The sequence below is a fragment of the Sphaeramia orbicularis genome, chromosome 15 (genome assembly GCF_902148855.1).
Source record: "Sphaeramia orbicularis chromosome 15, fSphaOr1.1, whole genome shotgun sequence".
Classification (NCBI taxonomy): Eukaryota; Metazoa; Chordata; class Actinopteri; order Kurtiformes; family Apogonidae; genus Sphaeramia; species Sphaeramia orbicularis.
Genome location: NC_043971.1, coordinates 20,777,524 through 20,794,843, shown reverse-complemented (window position 1 = coordinate 20,794,843; position 17,320 = coordinate 20,777,524). Strand labels below are relative to the sequence as shown.

At 36.6% G+C, this 17,320-nt stretch overlaps 1 protein-coding gene across 1 annotated transcript in view; it reads left to right on the top strand.

The window, feature by feature from the left end:
- The window catches only part of dst (dystonin), a 172,158-nt gene that overhangs the window by 48,473 nt on the left and 106,365 nt on the right, over nucleotides 1-17,320 (top strand). The window contains 10 exon segments of the mRNA XM_030155752.1: nucleotides 8,476-8,642; nucleotides 8,820-8,932; nucleotides 10,271-10,377; nucleotides 10,474-10,593; nucleotides 12,115-12,210; nucleotides 12,300-12,427; nucleotides 14,917-15,010; nucleotides 15,095-15,249; nucleotides 16,173-16,641; nucleotides 16,724-16,852. Coding sequence (XP_030011612.1) covers nucleotides 8,476-8,642; nucleotides 8,820-8,932; nucleotides 10,271-10,377; nucleotides 10,474-10,593; nucleotides 12,115-12,210; nucleotides 12,300-12,427; nucleotides 14,917-15,010; nucleotides 15,095-15,249; nucleotides 16,173-16,641; nucleotides 16,724-16,852 — 1,578 coding nt within the window.

Genomic DNA, 17,320 nt, shown 5'->3' with positions numbered 1-17,320 from the left:
GTGACATGTTTTTATATCACATGCTTTTACAGGACATATTTTGCCTGCGTATTAAGAATCCGTTCCACTAGGGTTACTCTGAGGACATTTAGTCCATCGCTGAAGGCCTGTTTTAACATTTATAAATGCGGAATAGTGATATAATGTGTATCCTGTTATGGCTGGTTTTATCCAACTTTTCTGTCCCAGGACTTGTTTGGTCACGTCTAATCTTGTAGTCTTGGATTTATTGCACAAACTACCACTATTGAGCTTTTTAATCCGACCACATTGTGATGATATCTTGAACATTGTGCTGAGAACTGAAACTGAATCATTGTCAGTGTTTTTTTGTTGGCTGGTTTGTTTTGCCCTGATTGACTGTTGTGGTTTCGGTAGTATGTGTGATGTCAGTACACAAGCATTCATGTTGTAGTCATTCAGTTTGGTTAGTGTTTGACAAGCGAACAGAGTATGTAACCTTTAATGCTAGGTGTTTCACATTATAAAGAAATGTAATTAATAGGGATGGGAATCTCAGTAGCTCGATTCCTTGAAATCATTTGCCTGCCTGCTTAACGATTCTGCTTATCGATTCCGCCTTCGTTGCGCAAGCGCGATGACATTACGTGTACGCTGCATTGTTTTGGTCAGAATGTAGCCAACATGGTGTTGAGGCCGAAACGGTCTAAAAAGATGACACCAGGTCCACTTGTAACACTTGATAAGCTTCCATGTCTTCAAAAGGGTGGAAGCCCTCCAATCCGCTCAAACATTTGTTCACAGCATGTGAATCATTTACAGGAATGTCACGTATTTGATTCGCTACTTAGCGGCGCTTGTGAATGTAGCAGCAGAGTGAACACCGGGCCCGGTTCCGGTGTGGACAACAAATGTCGTACCCCCGCAAATACAAGTTTCCGAAGATAGGGGAAAGGAAATGAGGTGCACAACAACGGGAGACAAGCGGAGCCAAGTCGAACCGGTTCCATGTAGTAGAAATGCAGCAATAGAGGAATTAGTAAAGCGTCTTTAGTTTCACTTTCACTGTATGCCCCCCCCCAAACCGGGCACGGCATCATCTGTTATTATTATTTGTACATACTGTATATGTTATATTTTCTGTGTAGAGATGGAAATATAAAAGACAGTCAATGCAAACACACCCGTTTGTACTCTTTTATTCCCTCACCCAATGAGAATCAATAAGAGAATCGATAAAGAATCGGATCGATAAGCAAAATTGATAATGGAATCGGAATTGTTAAATTCTAAACGATTCCCATCCCTAGTAATTAATATGTTGTGTCATTGTGTCATTCTATGAAACTGGTCATGGGAGCTAAAAATTCGAACCAGATGTAGACTAATGTTATGAAGCAAATTCGGAAGCACATTGGGTCTATTTTAAAAATAAATATTTACTGAGATAAAAGAGAAACTACTTTTCAGATAAGACACATTTTTATATATTTTTATATTATTTTTTATACAAAAATCCGCATGTAACGGTAAAAAGGACACGAAAATTACGTGTTGCTATTTTTAAAAAATATCTTTTTATTCTCTCACAGGTACAGTTTGGGAATTGAACTAATTATGCAAGGCAGGGTATTTCACAAAAATCACCGCTGTTTCATTTATTTGTGTTTACATGGGCAGGTTTCGCGTGTAATGTGTGGGGACATGATGGGTTACATACTGAACCTGGAATGAGACTGCTGATTCATGAAAAACCCACATTTTTAGATTAGAAAAAAAAAATAGGATTATCAAATTTAACACAGTGCCTTTATTTATAGCCGTTTATAAGACCATTTCAAACCATGTTTTCAAGATAAAAGGCACTGACACCTAGGTAGCTTTTCATGTCCTAATTTTTTGGCCCCAATATTTTATGAAAAATTCATTAAATTTGGGATGGCTCAGAGCAAGAGTATGTATTTTTTGCATTTATCTGAGGTCATCATTAGGTACATCCTGGGGGGACATATGTCTAAATTTCTCTTTTATTATTGGGTCTGAAAAGATGCTAAAGTGCCAGGTACCAAAATGAACCCAGTTTCATAGAAGCACCCATATAAAAGATTCCTATTATTATAACATACAAATATATTCTATAACTTCAAGCTTTTGATGTAATCATATGATACAAATACATTTTTCGTGATATGGCATTAATATGCTTCCTTATATCTTACATATGGAGTGGTAAACATAATTTCCACACTAAAGCACATTGATTTACTTATTCTAATACTGTGGTAATTGCATATATTACTCATTTATATCCGGTTTGACCTGGCTGTATGTGTTATCAGCTGAAATCAGTGTAGTAGTTTGGACTGTGCGTATGCTGTCGGTGACTTTGACCTTCAGGGACACTTGGCACGTTGGCGTTCAAATATTGTACAGTTATTTTTAGTTGAGCCCTCGGTGACATATTTCCTCTTTTACATGCTACTTCTTTCTGTTTCTTTTCTGCATTAAATATATCAAACAGCTCTGGAAATGCAGACTTTTTTTTAATACTTTATTTTTATATACAAATTTTACAGTATACAGAACAAACAAATAAACAAAAAAACAGACCACAACTGTTAAAGCATCTAGGTTCAACCTTTAGACGAATAAAATACAGACAGGTTCAGGACAAATCAAGCAAAAAAAGTCAAAATAAGCATATATAAGTATAAGATTATACATGTTCAAGGATTTCTTTGATTGCTGTTACTGCAGGCTTGTGCCACATTGGAAACGTTACTGCAATGTTGTGGTTTAATGTTCTAATTGTTGTCTTTTATACGGTGAATCACCTCCTGTTCAGGGCATTTGCCCGGTTGTGAACTGCAATGGTGGTGATCTACTCAGATAATGGTGTTTGTTTAACCCATTGGGCCTAAGCCCCACCTCTGGCTCTATTGTATGTAGCTTGATTTATAGACAAAGTGAAAGCGTGTTGTTGTCCAGCTTGGATTTGCCTCTGCTGCTCTCTGCTGTTGACCTAAGCCTTTCTGACTGGCTGGGACTCTGTCTGGTTCATGTAGTCCGTCAGAGCAGCCAAATTTGCTGAGCTGAATTTTCTCCCAGCATAATAGGTGGCCATCAGCTGGCATGCACTTACAGTTTAAAGCTTGTCCTCCCCTCACCCTTCGATTTGGCCTCATTACAGAAACAAGTATTTGGAAATCTCCGAGAGGGCTCTGTGTTGTGCCCATATTTACACTGTAGAGGAAGCAGACAAGCCAGTCCTAAACAGGTCTGTGCACAAGCCATTCTTACTCAACTGAGAACTATAAGCACGTGGGCTCTGTCTGTGTATGCATTTATGGTGTTTGTACTGGATTAGCGAAGCCAGAGAAATGTTTCAAAGGTCAGAAAGGATTCCAGTGTCAGAGGAGAGACCCTGGAGAGAGCGAGTGGAGTGGGAGAGTGATCATGTGAGTGTTTGGCTGTGACCCGGTCTCAGCTGTGAGTCTGTGGGAGTCAACAGAAGGAAAAGTCAACTCCGCTCTTAGCCGAGTAAAGTTTCTGTCTGGCTGCCGTGCTGTGTGTCACCGTTGTATTGTTTGAGTGCCAGCCCACAGTGTGAAAATGGCTATCTGTCACTGGGATAAAGGTTGTTCTAATCGCTTGTGGATCGCTGGATACTTTGCCTGAAATTTGCCTGCTGTTAGTGGTCACTTTAAGGAGCACAGACTTTAATAGCCATGGGAAACATATGTGGCTGTGTGCGTGTTCCTAAAGAAGAATGCTATGTTGACCCCAAAAAAGCTCCACTGAACCCAGAATCCAAGGAGCTTAAAGGTCGTCGCTATTTTCAAAGGAAGAAAAGGAAATCAGGGGATTTTCAACCTGCTGGATCTATTAGAATTCCTGGAAGTGAAGATAATGCAAAAGGAGTCATCCGTCATAGTTTAAGGCCTCGGAATGACCCAGATGAGAGCTCAGGGGAGAGTCATGTCAGGCTGGAGAAACCAGTAGCAGTGGATAAACATCTCTCCAGGCAACCCAGCATCAGCAAAGGAGTCTGGATCGGACAAGTACCGGTTGTAGTTTCCACAAATCTAAATCATCAGCCCGTCGGCAAAAAGCTAACATCCAGATTAAAAAGGTTTACTCCAGACCAGGAAGAGGATGAAAGAAGCAGGTCCGTTATAGAAGGAAAGCTTCATTGTGTCAACACAGTGATCACAGCTAAGGATGGTCTGCTTGTGAAGAAGCTTCTACAGCGCCAGTTAAGGAGGGCTGTTAGCTTCGGAGCAGTGGAGCACATGTTGAAGACTCTGGGGGGTCATGACAGACCTGGGACCGAGGAAGCGTTTGCCAAAATTATATGGGGCTCTCAAGCTCACAGGAGGAAGAGACGGAGGGCCTACACCTGCTCTGGTTACGTAGAACCTCTTCCAGCTCCTGCCAAATGTATTTCAACTGAACCCGAGGTAAACCAAGAACCTGTTATTTATAGCCATTACAGGATTGAATGATGGTGGATGAATAAGTGTTGTCTGCAACTGCAATGTTGTGTAGCTTAGAAGTATAAGGCTGGTGCTTAAAACACGGACGTACGCAATATATATATTAGTCTTACTTCTGTAATAACATTCCATCAGCATGTGTCTTGGTTTGTAGGGACATGCTGTCATTTTAATTTTAGCTATTATCAAGAAAACCATGAGAAAATGGATAGATATCAGCTCATAAATGAAACTCTTATGAGCTATTTTTGTTGTTATCAGTATATTTGTCCAAACAAATGTACCTTTAGTTGTACCGGGCATTAAAATGAATAAGAAATTGAAGAAAACAAGGATCTAATAATTTTTCTGCAACTGTATAAGGCTGTTGCTTAAAACATGGACATATACAATATATATATATATACTAGTCTTAGTTAATTCTGTAATGTAGTAACATTCCTTATCATGTATCTTGGTTTGTAGGGACATGCTGTCATCACTGTGCTGTTATTTTTGTGTGTGTATCTTAGACTTTATGTCAACACTCTAAGTACTGTATAATAGAGCAGTGTGTTACACCTGGTACCTGCTTGACAGTACATGAACAAACTGGCCGCATGGATTTTATTTTATTTTTTTTTTCTCAAACTAGTGTTGAGATCAATTCTGTTCATCTGTATGTGTGTCCATGTACAGTAAATGTTATTTTATTAATAGTTAATCAGAGATTGTTCCAGAACATGCATTTTTCTGGATGAAAAATGTGGCTTGTGTGATTTCCAGCCGGTAATAATTGATACAGTCACGGAAAAAAATTATTAGACCATCAAATGGCGTCAGAAGCAATGGTTATGCATTCATTTACTAACTCCTGTGTGTATCATGTGACTAAAACAGACAGAAAAGAAAACATGGAATGCCTAAAAGCACTGTTTTTGGCAGTACAATGCTATAGCTATTGATGTAAGAACTGAAGTGATTTTGGTTATTATCAAGAAAATCATGGAAAAGGGTTCGATATGAGCTCTGAAATTAAACTATTATGAGCTATTTTTGTTATCATTATATTTGTCAAAAAAAATGTACCTTTAGTTGTACCAGGCATTAAAATGAACAAGAAATTAAAGAAAACAACAGTGGCCTAATATTTTTTCCGTGACTCTATATTACAGAAGAAAATGAATGTGTAAAACATTATTAGAATTAGTACCGTAGACATCTTAATTATATGTGTCTTTTTTTTTTTTTTTTTAGATCGGGTGATGTGTTTGCATTCAAGTAAGAGTAGACTTTTGTTATATTTTGTGAGTTTTCTTATTAGAGCTACAGTTTTTGTCGACCCTGAGCATGTATTGCTCTTTCTGGTTTCATCTCGGTGTGGTATACATGTTGCAATACAATCCACACATAAAACCCGTTGACCCCATTTTATAAGTAGCTGTTTGTTCCAGGTAGTGATTAACTGGTTTAATTAAATGACGTTTTGAGATGTTTGGGATCATTTCATGGCATCAAGTGTTAAACAAAAATAGAGTGTAGATTCATCTTTGGTGCAGGCAGCGTAGATTGAAAGTCACTGTCATCACTATAGTGTTTCTTCAGTCGTACACTTTATATTAACAGGAATGTGATAGTTACACCTGGTACCCATTTAACAGTAAATTAGCACTTTGACTGCACAAACAGGTTTTTCTTTAACTAGTGTCAAAGTGATTCTGCTCATTTGTATGCAAGCACATGTACAGTGAGTGTTTTAGTAACAGTGTAGTGATTGACTTCTACGCTGAAAGGCCTCTTTTGCTGTCTTTTTGGGACAAATAATGGAAGATATGTGCACTTATAATCATAGCAGAGGTGAATAAATGCGCTAAAGCATTATTTGGAAAATGTACTGGAACCGTGTGGATTGACCTGTCAGTTTTGGATTGAGAGTACACATTTGTTCTGTTGTCGTGTAGAGGTTTTTGTTGTCAAGAGCTGCAATTTTTGAGCATCCATTATATATGTATTTGTTAATTTTCTTATAAATATAAATGTTTAATCTGAGCATTGTGTAGATTATGTAGAAATGCTCTTTTCAGGATGCATTTCAAGTTCCATCAAAGCAGTTTTGGATACATGTTACAGAATTACAATTCCTAAATAAGGCAGATTTCAATGTTGTTCAAATGTGTTTTTTTTTTTTTTTTTACATGCTGTCCCTTCAACACTGGTCTACTTTGACTAAATTGCTCGTTGTGTTTATAGAAGTGATAGATTGATGAATTGTTCAATGATTGATTATATAACATTTTGTGATAATCAGTATATCAACAAAAACAGACGCAGACACATTTCAGTGCTGGTACACAGAGTGGAGAATAGATCTAACAGACAGTTCACACATAATAGCACTGAATAAATGTTCAGTTAAGTTCAGCAATTTGGAGTCTCATTGGTTATTAACCCATAAAGACCCACATATACACCAGTGACCAAAAGCATCTGCTGATCTAAAACGTTTAATAACCTTAGGGCCATTAATCCTATCAATACATGTAAATAATTGGTTTAAAATACAGTTTGTCATCTTTTCATGGTCATCAGATATGACCCGTTTGGACGTTCAGAGGCTCTGTGGTTACCATGGAAACACCGTCATCTTCTACAACATTGATTCACCAGTAAAACCCATGGAGTTGGATCAATAACAGTGGATGGAGACACTTGGTTTATGTTCATTAATGATATATTTGACTGAAAAAGTCACTTTTTCTCCAATTTTCTCTGTGTTTGGTATAATAACCCTCAAATGTAATCTCAGCATGATGATTAAAGTACATGGTCAGTAGAATAAATATAGGAAAATACCTGATTTTCACTGAAAAAAATGCAAAATGGAGAGGATAATATTATGATGAATGGTGATAAATCACTTAAGAAAGGTTAAATAGAGTAAATAAAATTTATTTGGGAGCTGCCACAAAAGTAGCACTGGGTCTTTATGGGTTAATATTAAATGTTGTATTTTATCAGATGCAAAAAACTAATATTAGCATTGTGTATACTGGCCATCAGCTGACCTACTCACTATCGGCCACTGAAAACACTGTTTCTGTTGACCATTAGCTTCGAGTCATCATTGGTATTGTGTGTCATTTAACTTATGAGGAATTCATGACGTATCTGTTTCTTCAAATGAAGACCTGCTAATGTTTTCCACATTTCAGGGTGAAAACAGAGCTGTTAATGACCAAGACAGGGAAACTTTAACTTCATTTATGTTTAACTTTTACCCAACTATCCCTAATTTCCATTTGTTTCTAGTCTTCCATGAAATGAAATACACCTTCATTTTAAATATTTACTTGATTAGATTAGCAATATTAAAATTGCTTGTAATTTTACTTTTTTCTTATTTACTTTTTTTTTTTAAATTTTGGAACAGCAGTTTATATTACAAAACATAACATGTAATATCAGGAGTAGTTTTGCACCCACTGCCATGCACATATTTTATAAATTTCAATAACTGCATATTGGGAGAGAAAACATGGCTTGTAATTTAATTTTAATAATATCTGCCAATATCCAGCATCCTTCCAATACTTTAATTTTTATTATTATTTATTTAAATTTTTTTTCTGATACAGTACTTTCTTTTACAAGTGTGTATTTGTGTTTGTGCAATAACTATTTTTATATGTTTTAGCTGAGTTAATGTTTTGTTTCTGTTTTTGTTCATGTCTTTTTTTTTCCTTTGGATTCCATGACTCAGGGAAACGCACAAGAATTCCAATATACCTATACCGTGATGTATCTGTGCAAATGGCAAATAAATTCTATTCTATTCTATTCTATTCTATTCTATTCTATTCTATTCTATTCTATTCTATTCTATTCTATTCTATTCTATTCTATTTACTGACATGTAGGTGTGGTGTTGAATGCATGCCTTGCATACTGTATCGATTCATATGACACTGTAGATGCATTTGTGGTTAAAGTTCATGTCAGGACACAGTGGAAAATCTTTTCCTGTTCTTTTTTGTGGCAGATCTCGGAGATCCATGTGACAGGAGAATCCGAGGACATGACGGCCAAGGAGAGGCTGCTGCTCTGGTCGAAGCAGATGACAGAGGGCTATGTGGGCGTAAGATGTGACAACTTCACAACCTCCTGGAGGGACGGGAGGCTGTTTAATGCCATCATTCATAAATATAGGTAGGCTGGCTGCACAGAAGTTGCAACATTCTGCTGTTTTATAAATACAACTTTTGATACTTAATCTTGAAGTTTTTGTTCTCTGAGTTTCAGTTTTTACAGTTTTGTATGTTATCAGTATTCATAGACTTGGACAGTCATGCTTAACTTTCTGGTTTTTCTCTGTTTTTGTTTCAGGCCAGACCTGGTTGATATGAGCCGTGTGTCAATACAGACAAACCGATCAAATTTAGAGCATGCATTTGGTGTAGCAGAACAGCTTGGGGTGGCCAGATTGCTGGACCCCGAGGGTAAGATCCTCACACACTGTCATATTACAGTTCTGTAAAGGGGTCATATTTTGCTAAACCCACTTTTGTACATTTACTTTTGTATGTGGACCCTAATAGTTCAAAAAGGTAGAATTTGAACCCTACAGGTGCTGCAAAGCTATCTTTATATTAATTTCGGCAAAAATCTAGTGTATTTCTACAACCTGTTTTAATTCCTGCTTTATTTGTTACGTTTTATAACTAGTTACGTCATGACATTTGCACATACAAGGTCAGGACTTCTGACAAACATTTCTCCAAATATGCCGTAATTGTTTATCAGCAGCAGCGGTTGTAGTAAAAACTGAAAATATGTCCAAACTTCGAGCTGATTACCTAAAACGTTCAGTTGTTGGTTGTATTAACGAACACAAGTGGCTGAACGGGACAGAGGCAACGTCCTGGAGAGGGCGGGGCATGGGGTGGCTCATTTAGATTTAAAGGGTCAGCGCTCAAAACAACCTTTCTGGTGTCATTACTCAGAAATAGGGTCGAAGATGGACCTGTGGAGTTTAATTAACCCTTTCATGCATACTGGTCACTACAGTAGACAGCTATTCTACAGCTGTTCTCTTGTATATTCGTGGATTTTATAGTTCTTTTCGTTGTTGTTTTTTTTTTTTTTGTTTTTTGTTTTTTTTTAATACATATCTTTATTAAAGTTTTAAGACACTACATATCTTTTCTGACAAGAATTGATAACCTTGTGTAGATCTCTCCTGAGCATAAACCGTCAGAATCACAAGCCCTCCCTATAGTTTTCACACAATTTATCAGTAAATACATGTTTCTGTGCGTCAAAAATTAAACATGTGGTGTCCAGCTGAGTGGACATTTTTGCAACTTCATGAAAAATAGGTTAATAAGATAATTTTTTTTTCATTATTGTTTTTTTTTTATGTATTTAAAAAAAATTTTCAATTATTTTTATTTTATTTATTTATTTTGTAATTTATTTTTCAGAAGAAAATTTTCAATCGCATTGTTTTTTTCATGCCTAAAGAGGAATAAAAACACTCAGGAAAAAATTTTGATTAAGGTTCTCATAATTCATGCATGAAAGGGTTAATGAAGAATTTAGACCCAAGCATAACATTTACAGTTTATGCAGACCTCAGGGAAATGTTTTAAAATGCATAATTCCAGTTAAAAAAGCAAAATATCACTCCTTTAAAAACAATTCCTGAATCTTTTACAGCCTTGGCAGTGTAAATCACAAGAAGTGAAGGATGGATTTTGGCTTGAGGAATCATTCCACTGTGTACAGCTCATCTGTCATGCGTTTCCCTTCTGACCCTCTGTTTTTTCTTTCACCAGATGTTGACGTTCAGTCTCCAGATGAAAAGTCAGTCATCACATACGTCTCAACACTGTACGATGCCTTCCCCAAAGTACCCGATGGTGTTGACGGAATCAGCCCCAATGTAAGATGATGGCAAAGCTCCATGAGTAACTCCAACGCATTCAGATTAATGTGATGAAAATGACTTTATTGCTGACGATCCCTTTTCTCTGAACAGGATGTGGATATCAAATGGGTGGAGTACCAGAACATGATCAAATACCTCAGCCAGTGGATCAAACACAACGTGGCCATAATGTCAGATAGAGCATTCCCAAACAACCCTGTTGAACTTAAGGTATACAATCTCATTTACAATGTCAGTCATTTAATTGACTTTTATTTTATTCTTGGATAGGTTAAGATTTAGCAAAGTGCTTACAATCTGAATGCGGTATCTGAAAGGTGAAGGGTAACTGTCTACCTCAGATAGCTCTCATGTACAGTCTGTCTGCTGTAACTGGAACCTAAAGTGATATTGATGGGTAGGAGCGAGCAGCAGCTTCCATTTGCTGTAATAAGTCAATACCTTCAAACAGGGAAGGCTCTTTACTACCTACAGAGTATCGACAAATGCTTAAAGATTAGTCTGTCTTATATTTGTCCTTACGATTTACATGATGGTTTAAAACAGTGGTTCCCAACCTTTTTTTTTTTTTTTTTTTGCTCGTGACCCCATTTTAACATCACAAATTTCTGGCAACCCCAGACATTCAAAACTGAGACTTTTTTTTTTTTTTGCTAAAATTTATTTATTTTTGATCATGTAATAGTTTGCTATACTATGTTGCAAATAAATGTTAATCAGAAAAAAAAAGTTAAAGTAATCAAAAATGGTCAGAAATTAATTTTTGGATGTTATTAGTAACTGGATAATGGTGTAATCGAACATCAAAGTCAAAGTCATGAATAAATCTGAAAATGAATGTCCATCTATCCATAAAAAGACATGATTCCACATGCATATTTGAATTTTTTTCTTTCTTTTTTTTTTTTTTTTTACTTCTGTCTTTGCTCCAAATCATTGATTCCATTAGAGAGGCCTATACTGTATATTAGCCATCAACTATTCTTGGAGCCAAGACCTGCCAATACCCAGACATCTTACATCATGCTCATCAATCAGTGTAATCTCTGCTTCAAATATTAAACATTTTTATTAAGGTTATCAAAATTATGCGTACAGTGTATCTTAGTCTACCTCAGTGGTTCCCAACCTTTTTTGGCTCGTGACCCCATTTTAACACCACAAATTTCTCGTGACCCCAAACATTCAAAACTGAGACTTTTTTTTCTTTTTTTTTTGCTAAAATGTATTTGTTTTTTGATCATGTAATAGTTTGCTATACTATGTTGCAAATAAACGTTAATTTTAGACAACATTTAGTCTATATAATGTATATTATTCTGGACAGAGGCAGAAAAGCCAGGTGTAGATTACTGCACAAAGTGTGAATTTTATTTTCCTTGGTCACGATATGTACAGTCAGTCCAGCTTGGATTTACAAGGCTGACAACTAATACTGAACAAACAATAAGTCAAATTATGAATTATGAAAGAGCTGCAGCATCTGAAACCGACCACAATGAATATTTGAAAAATAAACAGTACCACAGTGCTTCAGTTTCAGCTTCACAGTTTGTCCTGTCTTTTGTGTATTGGGATTGTCTCTGTCAACTCACCATGTATTTTTTTATTAGTAATTAAAAAATATATATATACATATAAATAACTAGAAATTTCAGATGACCCCATGTGGGATTCCGACTCCAAGGTTGAAAAACACTGGTTTAATATTAACTTCTGTTTCTTTTCCAGGCACTTTATTCACAGTATCTTCAATTTAAAGAACATGAAATCCCACTTAAAGAGAACGAGAAGACAAAAATCAAAAATCTGTACACAATGCTCGAGGTAAAACTGTGATCATGCATTGCTTTATTTCTAAAACCACACATAAATGCTTTAGAAAATATGTAACGTGTGTGGTATCTATTTGACAGGCGTGGATCGAGTTTGGACGTATCCAGTTACCGCCGGGTCATCACCCTAATGATGTGGAGAAGGAATGGGGGAAGTTAATTGTTGCGATGCTTGAAAGAGAGAAGAGCCTGCGGCCAGAGTTGGAAAGGTATGTCTAGGCATTGAACGTCTTAATATGTAATAGTGACTGGACTGGGCTGGCGTAAAATGTTTAAATGTCTAATATTGACAGTTTGTATAATCCATTATTAAGTGTTATGTCAAAAGTCACTATAAGAGAGATCTGGTGTGTGATGTAACGGACAATTTAAGGCCACACATCTGGATCTAAGGCTTGGAATATTAGGATTATGTTTTGTTTTTGTTTTTTTTTAATATCAAAAGCTTGTCATGCAGGATGTAGATGATAGAGTAGTGATGCTTTGTGACTCAGCAGAATGTGTTTTGATGCAGGCTGTGTGCTTTAGCATCACATTACAAGCCCACTAATGTCTCTGCTGAAATATTACACCAACGGTCAGTGTTTTTTTTTTTTTTTATCAGCGTTTGAGCCTGAAGAACTGAACTCCTTGATTTGATTCATGTATAGTTAGTTTTAGTTTATTTCAAATATGCAGCAAGACAAAGTAATCTTACTTAGTCCTTAGAAATAAAACAGGTAGTATAAAGTCATGGAAAAAAAAACAAAAAAAAACCCAAACAACAAAAGCCAAAAACAAAGCATATACGTGTACATGATTTCATTTGCACATTTGAAAAGGAGTGGGATGAAGTATAATTTATTTAATCCCACCCCACCCCATGTATATCACAGCCTTAGTGCAATAAAAATATTCGCACCATTGGATAAGTGCCTTGTACTAACTGTATATAAAATATTCCAGTTAATATGGAGCTAGACTTAAACAACGACAAGCTAAAGTACTGCTTAAGCATATTACAGATCTTGAATTATTGGGTTTTAATGGCTTGTAATGAGCGTAACCAACTCAGATTATAACATTTTTTCCATGAGGTTAAGATATTATTCAAGGGTTTTTTCCTAGCTGTTGTTTCTTACAGCACAATAAAGTTATGATTTAGATCCAACAAAGGAATGAGCGCTATAAGAGGATGTGCCAATAAGTTTTTCAGTACCTGGCAACCTGTTCTGAATCACATAAAAGAGGTAGATCGCTCACTTATTCCAGAGTAGTCTTATCAATACGAGTCTGTGACGAATATCTGAGTTCCTTATTATTTATTTATTTATTATTATTGTTAATTATCATCTTTTTTTATGGTGCAACAGGGTGGGAAAAAAATATGACTGTATTATGCTTTTCTGGATGACTCAATGTGTAATAAAAACACTTTGAAAAAAAACAAAACAAAACAAAGGAATGAGCGCTTACGGAAACTGAATGAATGAATAAATGAATGAATACCTTCTTTCTTGTATAAGTGTTTTTGGAGTGCATGTAGAGGTTGGACGTCAAAACATGATAAAGTGCAAAATCAGAATGAGACAGCTGAAAAATGTAAAACATTTTTGTTCTTCAGAGGAAGTCATGACCTCTGTTATATATGGTATGTCAAAAAAGTTTAAAAAAGAAAAAAAAAAGGAGGCCTGGAGGTAAATGTTATGTTAACACACGCTTCAGCTAAGATGTTTTAATGTCTGAACGAATGATTTAAAGCCCAGTTAGATTTTTGAGCCCTGTCCATGCTCTCTCTCCGTCACTATTTGTTTATAGAGTAGATTTTATTTCTGTGGAAATTCCACAACGCATCCATTCCTGCCTTCACTGTCCTTAAGTACAACAGTATTAATGCTGGGTGTGGTGACAACTGGCAAAAAAAAAAAAAAGAAGTTTGGCACTGCTCTATACAGTCTCCGTTCTAATAAAGGTGTACTGTCTCAACTTGTTATTTAGTTTTTTGTCCCCCACGGGCAGCATATTATTTCCAGGTGGGATTCGGTTTACACGCTCATCACCTGGCTTTGACAGTATAAAAGTGAGCAAGTCGAGAGTTGTTATACTGTATGAGATCGGTCAAGGCTGGGATGGTTTGGGTTAGAAATGTAACAGTGAGTACGAGGGGTTGGTAGCGGTGGTCTGCGCTGCAAACGAACATGGCTTATATGGGCAGTTTTTCGACTGTTAGTAACAGTAGTTTTACCAGTTTTGGCTCTAATGATGCTGTGTTCGCTGGATCTGAACCTTTACAAATCAACAGCTCAATCTTTCTCAATAACAACCTTGCCTATGGATCAAGGTGAGGTTACAGTGCATATGCTTTTTTAATTTTAAATTTTTCTATTTTTTGGTGGAAAAAGAGTTGCGTTATTTGACTACATGTGACGCTGACATTCATGTTTCACTTTGAGCGCTTTGTTTAGTAATATGGACTGATATCTTATTAACCCTTAAAAACCTATATTATTATTTCCGTGGCAATTTGCGAATGAATTTTTCTGTACATTTAACATTATTGAAGTAATAATCTTTTTTTTTTTTTTTTGTTTTGATACTTAATTTTTGACAGATTTTATATTGGTTAACAAATAGGTGATAAAATGAAAATACAGTGCACATGCTCCAGTGATAACAGGTGTAAACTAATAATTTCTGTGTGATGTTTTTATTTTTATAGGCTTGAGATGTTGCAGCAGATCGCCAATAGGGTCCAGAGGGACTGTGTTAACGGAGAAAGCAAGTTGGCATTGGCTCAAACAGCATTACAGTCTGTAAGTTTTGTGCATATTGGGTGTTTTTGTGTTAAATTACAAACTGCGTGTCTTGATTCTAAGACGTTTTTGTCGTCTGAAAAGGATGCAAAGAGGCTTGAGTCTGGTATCCAGTTCCTGAATGAAGCTGAGATCGCTGGCTACCTTTTGGAATGTGAAAATATCCTCAGACAACAAGTCGTCGACATCCAAATTCTTCTGGATGGAAAATTCCCTTTTGCAGATCAACTCGTCCAAAGGTATGAAGCAAATTCTCTTGCACTAACGACAGATAACATAATTTTTATCAAGACTTATATTTTTTATTAAGGTTATGTTTTCATCGGGTTTGTCTGTTAGCAAGATAACTCAAAAAGTTATGGACAGATTTTCAGGAAATTTTCAGAAAATGTTGATACTAGCACAAGGAACAAATGATTAAATTTTGGTGGGGATGGTGGAGGGGATTTGATGAAATTTTCAGAAATGTTGATTCTGGCACAAAGAACAAATGATAAAATTTTGGTGGTGATCGTGAGAGGGGGCGGGGTGGATTTTTTGTTTGTTCCTCTGTCTGTTAGCAAGATAACTCAAAAAGTTATGGAGGGATTGTCATGAAATTTTAAAGAAATGTTGATACTGGCACAAGGAACAAATGATAAGATTTTGTTGGTGATCGTCGGGGGGGATTTTTAGTTTTTTCCTCTGTCTGCTAGCGAGATAACTCAAAAAGTTATGGACAGATTTTCATGAAATTGTCAGGAAATGTTGATACTGGCACAAGGGACAAACGATAAAATTTTGGTGGTGATCGGGGATGGAGGGGCGGATTTTGATGAAATTTTCAGGAAATGTTGATTCTGGCACAAGGAACAAATGATAAAATTTTGGTGGGGTGGGGGGAGCACTGATTTGCCGTGGCGGAGGTCTGCAATCTCCATGTGCTTTTCTAGTTTATTGTTTTAATTTTTTTTTTTTGAGCAATGTAACAGTACATACAAAGAAGTGGAATTACATTATACATTGCTTTTCATACCCCCCCCCCCCCCATGCCCAAACCAACCCTAAGGCTCTCTAAGAAGGGGCAACAGCAGGAAAAATAACATTATAGTAGAAAAGTAATAGTAGAAAAGAAGAAAAAAGAAAAAAGACTTATCATATTTTTGTCATTTTCTTAATCTAGGGTATCAAAGCTCCGGGATGACCTTCTGGCCCTCAGAGCCGAGTGTTCTTCTGTGTACAGCAAAGGCCGCACCTTAACAACAGAACAAACAAAAATGATGATCTCAGGCATCACGCAAAGCTTGAACTCCGGCTTCTCGCAAAACATCAGCACAGGCCTGACACCAGCTCTCACTCCTGCAATCACCCCAGGGGGATTAGGGACTCCCGGGTCCACATTCACCTCTAGCCTTACGCCGTGCCTCACCCCATCCTTGACCCCTGCCTTGACCCCGGGTCTACAGTCTTCCTCTGTCCAGGCCTACATGGGGAGTGGTGGAAGTATAGATGCAGGCAGCTTCAGGAATGCCAAACAGATGCAGATCCGCAAGCCTTTACTGAAATCCTCACTGGCAGACCCCAGCATGACAGAGGAAGAAGTCAACATGAAATATGTTCAGGACCTGTTGAACTGGGTGGAAGAGATGCAAGTAAGTACAGTTTGTTTATCGTGGAAACGTCTTTTATTTGTGCACGTATAAATGACTGCTGTTTTATGTGTGTTTTCAATAGCTGCAGTTGGATCGTTCAGAGTGGGGGTCTGACTTGCCAAGTGTAGAAACGCATTTAGACAACCACAAAAGTGTACATAGAGCCATCGAAGAGTTTCAAATGAGTCTTAAGGAAGCAAAACTTAGCGAGGTAAGTGCCTGTCTTTTCCATAATATCAGCGGAAACATCAGCATTTCTACACTGCAAAAATCTAAATCTTACCAAGTGTATTTTTCTCATTTCTAGTCAAAATATCTCATCACACTTAAAATAAGACATAATCACCTAAAGAGTAACTTTTCAGTGAGGCATAAGAACTTATTTTTAGGCAATAGATCCTGAAAATCTTATTTCAAGAAATCTTACCAAGTTAATTTTCACCTGTTCCATTGGCAGATTTTCTTTTGCTTAATTCAAGATTTTTTCAAGCAAAAACAATCTGCCAATGAACAGGTGAAAATTATCTTGGCAAGATTTCTTGAAATAAGATTTTTAAGATCTATTGTCTAAACATAAGTTCTTATATCTCACTGAAATTTACTCTTTAGGTGATTATGTCTTTAAGTGTGATGAGATATTTTGACTAGAAATGAGAAAAATACACTTGGTAAGATTTTG